The 9,128-nt window shown below is 53.6% G+C and overlaps 1 protein-coding gene across 4 annotated transcripts in view; it reads left to right on the top strand.

The window, feature by feature from the left end:
* Positions 1-9,128, top strand: part of CORO7 (coronin 7) — a 66,850-nt gene that overhangs the window by 896 nt on the left and 56,826 nt on the right. For 2 of the 4 annotated variants that reach the window (XM_058434127.1, XM_032144824.2), the window contains exons 1-3: positions 4,046-4,195; positions 7,266-7,362; positions 8,230-8,304. In XM_058434127.1, coding sequence (XP_058290110.1) covers positions 4,136-4,195; positions 7,266-7,362; positions 8,230-8,304 — 232 coding nt within the window. In that variant the 5' untranslated portion in view covers positions 4,046-4,135. Of the gene's footprint in view, positions 1-3,438; positions 3,566-4,045; positions 4,196-7,265; positions 7,363-8,229; positions 8,305-9,128 lie in introns of those variants that run through there. The other 2 variants (XM_058434129.1, XM_058434128.1) reach the window with 2 other exon arrangements.

The raw sequence follows: 9,128 nt of genomic DNA on the forward strand, positions 1-9,128 counted from the left end.
GAGAGCCGACCACTCCACACCACCCTCGCCAACAAGAAAAAAACGAAAAACAAAAAAAAAAAAAAAAAAAAAAAAAAAAGTATGTGATGAGATGAGGGTAAGAAGGGAGACCTGACCTGGTTAGTCTTGCAAAGGACTTTCAATTTTCACCCTCCCACCATCATAACCACCTTAAGCAGTAGGAAAAAAACCTGAGGATTCTTCGTTGGGTTTAAAACAATCTGTGCTCATAAATCTTCGCCCCCATCCCCAAAGCCTGGGAATCTGTGATACTCCCCCTCCGCCCTACTCCTAGCATTCTACACCAAATTTTTGTGTACGTAGATGTTAATTTGGGTAGATACCCATAGCTTTCATCAGTCAAATTCTCCACAGGCATTGAGACTCGAAGATTAAAAACCACCAGTCCTGCCAGGCGAGGTGGCTCACGCCTGTAATCCCAGCACTCTGGGAGGCTTAGGCAGGCGGATCACCTGAGGTCAGCAGTTTGAGACTAGCCTGACCAACACGGAGAAACCCCGTCTCTACTAAAAATGCAAAATTAACGAGGTGTGGTGGTACATGCCTGTAATCCCAGCTACTCGGGAAGCTGAGGCAGGAGAATCGCTTGAACCCAGGAGGCCGAGGTTGCGGTGAGCCGAGATCGCGCCATTGCACTCCAGCCTGGGCAACAAGAGTGAAACTCCCTCTCAAAAATATATATATATATAATAAATAAATAAATAAAACCACCAGTCCTTTGAAGATCAGTGACCAAGCTATTGTAAATTGCAAGTAATAGTTGAAGAGAGTTTGGGCTATGGAATGGAGAGGACTGAGATGGACAAGGGTGTTGGGAGGTGAGCAAGAGTTCCTTTAATACATTCAGCAAATACTTAAATGACCAGCATAGTGATCATAGTGGGCTGGACGCAATGGCTCACACGTGTAATCCCAGCACTCTGGGAGGCCGAGGTGGGCAGATCACCTGAGGTCAGGAGTTCAAGACCAGCCTGGCCAACACGATGAAACCTTTTCTCTACTAAAAATACAAAAATTAGCTGGGAATGGTGGCAGGCACCTGTAATCCCAGCTACTCGGGAGGCTGAGGCAGGAGAATTGCTTGAACCCGGGAGGCGGAGGTTGCAGTGAGCTAAGATAGTGCCACTGCACTCCAGCCTGGGCAACAGGGTGAGACTTTGTCTCAAAAAAAAAAAAAAGAAAAAAAAGATATGGGTTCTGACTGGGCGCGGTGGCTCATGCCTGTAATCCCAGCGCTCTGGGAGGCCGAGGAGGGTGGATCACGACGTCGAGTTCAAGACCAGTCTGGCCAACATAGTTAAACCCCGTCTCTACTAAAAATACAAAAATTAGCGAGGCATGGTGGCATGCGCCTGTATTTCCAGCTGCTCGGGAGGCTGAGGCAGGAGAATCGCTTGAACCCAGGAGGCAGAGGTTGCAGTGAGCCAAGATCGCGCCACTGCACTCCAGCCTGGGCAACAAGATCAAAACTCCGTCTCAAACAAAGAAAGAGTATGGGTTCTGGCCGGGCGCGGTGGCTCACGCCTGTAATCCCAGCACTTTGGGAGGCCGAGGTGGGGGGATCACCTGAGGTTCAAGAGCAGCCTGGCCAACATGGTGAAACCCCGTCTCTACTAAAAAGTACAAAAATTGCTGGGCGTGGTGGCTCATGCCTGTAATCCTAGCACTTTGGGAGGCCAAGGCAGGTGGATCACCTGAGGTCAGGAGTTCAAGACCAGCCTGGGCCACTTGGTGAAACTCTGTCACTACAAAAATACAAAAATGAGCCAGGCACAGCAGCACGTGCCTATAATCCCAGCTACTTGGGAGGCTGAGGCACGGGAATCACTTGAACCTAGGAGGCAGAGGCTGCAGTGAGCTGAGATTGCACCACTGTGCTCCAGCCTGGGCAACAGAGTGAGACTGTGTCTCAAAAAAAAAAAAAAAATTCACCAGGCATGGTGGCGCGCACCTGTAGTCCCAGTTACTGGGGAGACTGAGGCAGGAGAATCACTTGAACCTGGGAGGCGGAGGTTGCAGTGAGCTGAGATTGCCGCCATTGCACTCCATCCTGGGTGATGAGCGAAACTTCGTCTGAAAAAAAAAAATAATAATGGCCGGAGTCCAGAGAGTCACCATTTGTCTCACATGTTCTCAGATCCTTTCTGGCTGAAGAGAGTGATTTCATGAGAGTTCAGAGTATGCCGGCTGCCACAAACTTAAGCAGAATAAATAACTTTCTGAATTGCAAAGTTGAACTGGGAGGGCCTCCGATATTCCTCCCAGTCCCACGAACCTTTGAATAATCAGCTTTGTTTCTTTATACTCTTAGTAATGCAGACAACTCCACTTTTTGTCTTAAGGATACTGGAAGACACCGCTCTACCCTGAATGGCTGTCCGTCAAATGGCAGGTCAAATTCCAGCAAAACAATGATGTCTAGTTAGTCTGCTGCCTGGCATTGATGATTTGGATTTCACAAGTCCTGTTTTCAAGAATAATTAATAACAAACAAGAATTCGAGAGTTCATTGTAATGAGGCCCTCATTCTGGAAAACTCAAAAACAATTCATGCAACTGAAGGAAGTAATATTAGCAGAAAGAAAAAGGGCCTCGTGATGAAGAAGAGGGCAAAAACCTTGCAGAAAAGCCTGGAAGAGTCTCACGATGCGTCCCAATTTTTCACTGTGATGCCAGTGAAAGAAGTTTCCAACCTGCTGTCACTTAATCTTCTGGGAAATCAGTGATTTCCACAAATCAGAGTTTCAGTGGGAGAGGGATAAATGAGGCCGGCTTCAATGTCAACAAAGTCCTTAGATCTAGTTATCTGTCCCTGAACTGACTATTCATTAAAATGCATATTGAAAACATTTTTTTGGCTGGGCACTGTGGCTCACGCCTGTAATCCCAGCACTTTGGGAGGCCAAGGCAGGTGGATCACCTGAGGTCAGGAGTTTGAGAACAGCCTGGCCAACATGGTGAAATCCTGTCTCTACTAAAAATACAAAAAAAAAAAAAAAAAAAAAAAAAGGCTGGGTGCATTGGCTCACACCTGTAATCCCAGCACTTTGGGAGGCCGAGGCGGGAGGATCACGAGGTCAGCGAGTTCGAGACCAGCCTGACCAACATGGTGAAACCCTGTCTCTTACTAAAACTACAAAAAATCAGCTGGGCGCGGTGGCAGGCGCCTGTAATCCCAGTTATTCGGGAGGCTGAGGCAAGAGAATTGCTTGAACCCACGAGGCAGAGGGTGCAGTGAGCCGAGATTGCGCCACTGCACTCCAGCCTGGGTGACAGAGAGGGACTCCGTGTCAAATAAATAAATACTAAAGAAAAATTAAAAGCTATTATTATTATTATTTTTAGAGACAGGGTCTCTTTCTGTCCCCCAGGCTGGAGTGCAGTGGCACGATCACAGATAACTGCAGCCTCGACCTCTTAGGCTCAAGGGATCCTCCTGCCTCAGTCTCCCGAAGTCCGGGATTACAGACCTGAGCTACCGCACCTGGCCGGATGCAGAGCGCCTGGCCGGATGCAGAGGCTTTTGAGTAGGCCCGGAGGACAGGTATTTGCTTTAGACCTGGGTCCCTGTTCCCCCTCTGCCTCTTACCATTGGTGTGACTTGGGGACCAACAGCTTACACTCTCCTTTAGCCGGGGGTTTCCTGTCTCTGAAATGGAGCTAATTTCTCCCCTCTCTACGGGAAGAGGTAGATAGTGCTGGAAGGCGTGCTAGGTACACCGCAAAGACTCCACAGCAAATCCTGCACACAAAATCGCGAACGCTGCAGCCCAGACCCCACGCAAGCAAGCACCTCAGGGGACGTGGGCGGACAGCTGCGCCCCACGTGACCTCCCACCAGCGCCTGTCCATCCCCTCGATATCAGGGCGTGGTCTCGCGGGGCGGCCGTGCCGGGAGGCGGGGCCAGTGGTGCGCGCGCGAAAGGAGAGGGGGTCGGGGGCGTGGCCAGCGGGCCGGAGACGGCTGCGATTGGCAGTGGGGCGTGCCGGGGGCGTGACCGCGGCATTAGGTCCCGGGTGGGGCCGAGGCAGCGGGAGTCGCGGTTGCTTATCGTGCACCTGAGACCCGACGCCCGGGGTCCTCGAAGCCGCGTTCGCCGCCGTCCCCGTCGCCATGAACCGTTTCAGGGTGTCCAAGTTCCGGCACACGGAGGCTCGGCCGCCCCGCCGCGAGGTGAGTCCGGCCCGAGGACCGGGCGCTGTCGCCTCGGGCCCCGTCCGGCTGCCCCTCCCCCTGCCCGGACCCCACACGGGTACCCCCCAGGGCCGCCTGGACCCCCGAGACCTCCATCCCCGGGGAACCCCCTTCAGGCCAGAACCCCGGCGTCCGGGCCGTTTCGTCGCCGCCGGAGGGCAGAGTCCGGCACTCCTGTGACTCGCTCTGGCGCTTGGTGACCCTGGCGGTCTGCCCGCCTCGCCCACCTCTCCCCGAGACCCCCGAGGCGGCGCAGCCCTCCTAGCCGGGGCACAGGCCTGCGAGGCCGCCTGCCTTCCCAGCTTCCGGTCGGCCTCGCCGGGAGCCGGGAGCCGGGGCTCGGGGCGCTGCCGGCGCCTGGCTCCTCCTCCCTGCCGCCCCAGGTCGCCCCTGCCCCGGGCTGGGCTGTGGGGAGACGCCCCTCTCTCCTCTGGCCCTGGCGAGCCAGAGTGTGTCAGTGGTGGGGAGGGAGCCCCTCGGCCGCACGCGCCCCTCCCTCGGGTTTCCGCTGGTGCTTCCTGCTCTCGCTGCTGGTGCAAGCTCTTCCTTTATCTCGGTGATGCTGCCACGGCTGGGTGGGGCCTGGGGAAGCCTGAGCAGGTGGAGCCCCAAAGAATTGCTGAGCCAGGTGCCGGGAGATCCTTCGGACCCCCGAAACGGCAGGAGGACTGATGAGGGGTGTGCCTTGGAGACGATGTCAGCTCTACTCTTCCGCTTTCCGTGTTATTTGTAAGGCCTGGGAGCGTCCTCCCATAACTGGGCCTAGGAATTAACCTCAAGTGACCCCATCAGGGTCCCAAAGCAAGTCAGGGCAGTCTGGGTAGAGGCTCCGTTTTTGTAGTCTGGGCAAGATTTCCTCTGCTTCCACTTTATGCTGTGCTAAGCTACTGGAGACATCGCGGTGAACACAATGGCATTTTCCTCCCCCTGTGGCACTTGTAGCCTCATGAGGGAGACAGCAAGCAGACAAACGAGAGCACTAGAGGTTTTCATAAGGACATTGAAGAACACACATGAGGGGCGGGGATGGAGAATGGAGGGGGCCAGTCTCAGTAGGATGGTCAGGAAAGGCTGCCTGGAGTAGATGGTGTTTCAGCTGAGGCCAGAAGGGTGAGAATTGAGAAAGAGCCTGGTGGAGAAATGGAAAGTGAGCATGAGTGGATGGAGGGGATGGCCGGAGCAGCATGGTGACAGATGAGTCCAGAGTGGTCCTGCAGAACCCAAGGGCCACCGGAAGAAGCTGAGCTTTATTCTGAATGCAGTGCAGAGCCATTGAAAAGTTAGGGGGAGGGGCTGGACACCATGACTCACGGTAATCCCAGTACTTTGGGTGGACTGCTTTGAGCTCAGGAGTTCGAGACCAGCCTGGGCAATGTGACGAAACCCCTCTGAACAACAAGTTAAAGAAAAAAAATTAGCCAGATGTGGTGGCTTACTCCTGTGGTCCCAGCTACTTGGGAGGCTGAGGTTGGAGGATCTCTTGAGCCCAGGAAGTGGAGGTTGCAGTGAGCCGAGATTGTGCCACTACATACCGGCCTGGGCAATAGAGTGAGACACTGTCTCAAAAAAAGAAAAAAAAAACAAAACAAAAACAAGAAAAGTTAGGAGGAGGTACCTAGGTTTGCATCGAGATAGCCAGTGGCTCTGAGTGCAGTTAAGTACTGCTTGGAGGGGTCTGGAGAATACTTGAGGGGCCCTAATTCTTGCTTCTGCGTGGGCCTTAGTCCAGCAACATAAACAGATAGGCATGGAACTACAGACTGTAGGGAGAACTTAAAACAGTTTATGTTAGGGAGGTGGGAGAACAGGTGATCTGTTCTTTTCAGAAATATTTGCAGTCACTGTGTTTATATAGTAAATACGAATCAGGAGGGAGAAATAATAGGGCGGGACTGATGCGCTAACCATGGCAGGTGAACATTGATATAGAAACTTCAGGTGGTGGAGGTGGTTTCCGGGGTGCTATGGGTGGGTGGAGTGGAAAACATGGGTGTTCTGTCATCGAGGGCAGGAAGGAGTGCTGAGCGGTGGTTTGACAACAGAGAAAATGTGTGGACCTTGCGGATCTTAGTTTCAGAAACATTCTCCTCTGCCTCCCCTTGGGCGGGGGTGTTTCTTTCACTCACTTATGAGACTTTGTGGAGAGGTGTGTCCTGATGAGGCCAGGCCTTGGTGGTTCCCCTCTCGGAGCTTGAGTATTTTTCTCCGGGTACTTGGAGGAGACCTGGCCATATTTTGCATCTTCTTTTTTTTTTTTTTTCTTTTTTGAGACGGAGTCTCGCTCTGTTGCCCAGGCAGGAGTGCAGTGGCGTGATCTCAGCTCACTGCAACTTCTGCCTCCCAGGTTCAAGTGATTCTCCTCCCTCAACCTCCTGAGTAGCTGGAATTGTAGGTGCCCGCCACCATGCCTGGCTAATTTTTGTATTTTTAGTAGAGATAGGGTTTTGCCATGTTGGCCAGGCTGGTCTCGAACTTCTGACCTCAGGATGATCTGCCTGCCTCAGCCTCCCAAAGTGCTGGGATTACAGGCAGGAACCATCGCACCTGGCCCACATTTTGCATTTTCTAAGGGACATCGTGAGTGGGGACAGAGTGTGATCTGAAGTAACACAATACGGCTGGGCGCAGTGGCTCACGCCTGTAATCCTAACACTTTGGGAGACTGAGGCGGGCAGATCACTTGAGGCCAGGAGGTCGAGACCAGCCTGGCCAACGTGGTGAAACCCCATCTCTACTAAAAATACAAAAATTAGCTGGGCTTGGTGGTGGGTGCCTGTAATCCCATCTACTCAGGAGGCTGAGGCAGGAGGATCACTTGAACCCAGGAGGCAGAGACTGCAGTGATCTCAGATCGCGCCACTGCACTCCAGCCTGGGTGACAGAGTAAGACCCTGTCTCAAAAAGAAAAAAAAAGTAAATAAAAGAATGCATCTCAAATGGTGCAGCTTTGAGCTAGAGTTCCCCAGATTATGCCCCACCTCTTGCTTTAGGCATGCGTGGAGGTGGAAGCCTGGCTCTCATCACATACTTCTTTACTCCTGATTTTCAGGCCTGGATCAGTGACATTCGAGCAGGAACTGCCCCTTCATGCAGGAACCACATCAAATCAAGCTGCAGCTTGATCGCATTCAACTCCGACCATCCAGGTAGGGAGTGGCCATGAGTGCGGAGATTTGCTCACGTATTCGGTCATCGTCACCATAGATGGGGTGGGGAGCAGGGGCAGGCTTGGTGTATTTGGAGACTTGGAACAGAACTGCCTTGGGGGGCTCAGAGGTGAGCCCCATGCCAGGCCTTAGACCCCTACAAACTGGTCCAGGTGCAGTAATCTGATTGCTTTTGATTAGGGCATGTGTGTGTACAAACCATAGGCAAGAGCATGGCCAGGAGGGCTGGGAGGGGACTGACGCTTGTATTTCCAGCTGTCCCCCCGTGCTCCCTGCTCCTCATCTTCGGGCCCTGGATGGCTGGGGACAGTAGGAACACAAAGGCTTGAAAAGCCCATGTGCTGGTTGGCACTCTCTTGATTGCTACTGGTAACTCAGACCCTCAAGCTGGCTTAAGCAAAAAATGGATAAGGTTTCAGCCTAACTAAGAGGTCAGGGGCTTCAGGCAGATCGGTACCCAAAGGCTCACATGTACTGTTGGCCCTGACCTCTCTGGGTCTCTCAGCTCTGCCACCTTGGGTGTTGGCTTCTTTCTCAAGCAAAGGTGGGAAAAGTGGCAGATGGTAGCCGCAAGCCCCATACGAAAGCCCCACGCCCCTTTTGTACAACCCCTGTGAAAAAGAGAGGACCCCTCGCCTAATGTCTTCTGTATCCATCCGAGGCATGGATGGCTCATGCATGGGGCCAGAACCTACCCATAGGCCATTGCTACGTGCAGAGGATATGATCTTGTGATTGGTGGAGGCTCTGGTGAGCTGCTGGGTTTCATCTCCTCTGGGATCCCTGGGCAAGGAGGTGGGTGGCCATGTGGGGCCTGAAGTCAGAGCCTCCGTGTTTGTTTAACAGGTGTACTGGGCATTGTGCCTCTGCAAGGCCAAGGAGAGGACAAGCGACGCGTGGCCCACCTGGGCTGCCATTCAGGTGAGTGGGTGTCTGACTAGTAGGTGAAGCCTGAAACTTGCACCTCCCTCTCCAGGGCCAGAAATTCATCCTCACCTGGTCCCACTGCCCCATGGCTTGCCGGGTCCCTCCTGTCACCTTGTCTGTGCACTCTCTGAGAGACAGTGGGGCTCAGAAGGCTTCCTTCTGATGTAGAATTCCGGCCTGGGCAGAGAGGAGGGAAGCTGTGTGCTCCAGTTGTGAGCTGGATGGAGCGGGGTGTGCAGTGGCCACCCCAGGCTCCAGGCTGATGCTGGCTCCCTGTCCCTGCCGAGGACTCCACGTTGGATGGCTCTGAGCCCTCCATCTTCTGCTGGAGCCCCCTCTCCACCAGGCATCCTCCCCAGCCCAGTCGCTCGGGGCCCTCCAAGGAGTTGGCTGTGTTGGGCTGCAGGGGTGGAGATGGGCCTTCACAAAGAGACCTTTTGTGTGCCGCAGCTGCTTCTGGGGGCGCCCAGCAGCCTGCCTGGCAGGCTGCCCGCCTCGAGGGAACAGTTTGCTCGCCTCAGATGGAGGCAGAGCAGCCCAGCTGGCCTCGCCTCTCACTGTCCAGCTGCAGCGGCCGTGGGCCCAGTCTCTCTGGCCTGCATTTCTGGCTGCTTGTTTGGAGGCCACCGGGTGAGGGAAGGCGGTTGATGCCTGGTCCTCAGGCTGGATGTGCAGGGTCGTGGAGGGGTTCTGATGATGATAATGACGGTGGTTAATAACAGTAAAGATTTATGGAGAGTGCTCCCTGTACTAAGTATGTTAGCTGAGTTTTCTCATCTAAACTTTTTAAAAAAATTTTTTTTTTTTTTTTTTTTTTT

Source organism: Hylobates moloch, unplaced genomic scaffold (genome assembly GCF_009828535.3).
Source record: "Hylobates moloch isolate HMO894 unplaced genomic scaffold, HMol_V3 SCAFFOLD_23, whole genome shotgun sequence".
Lineage (NCBI taxonomy): Eukaryota > Metazoa > Chordata > Mammalia > Primates > Hylobatidae > Hylobates > Hylobates moloch.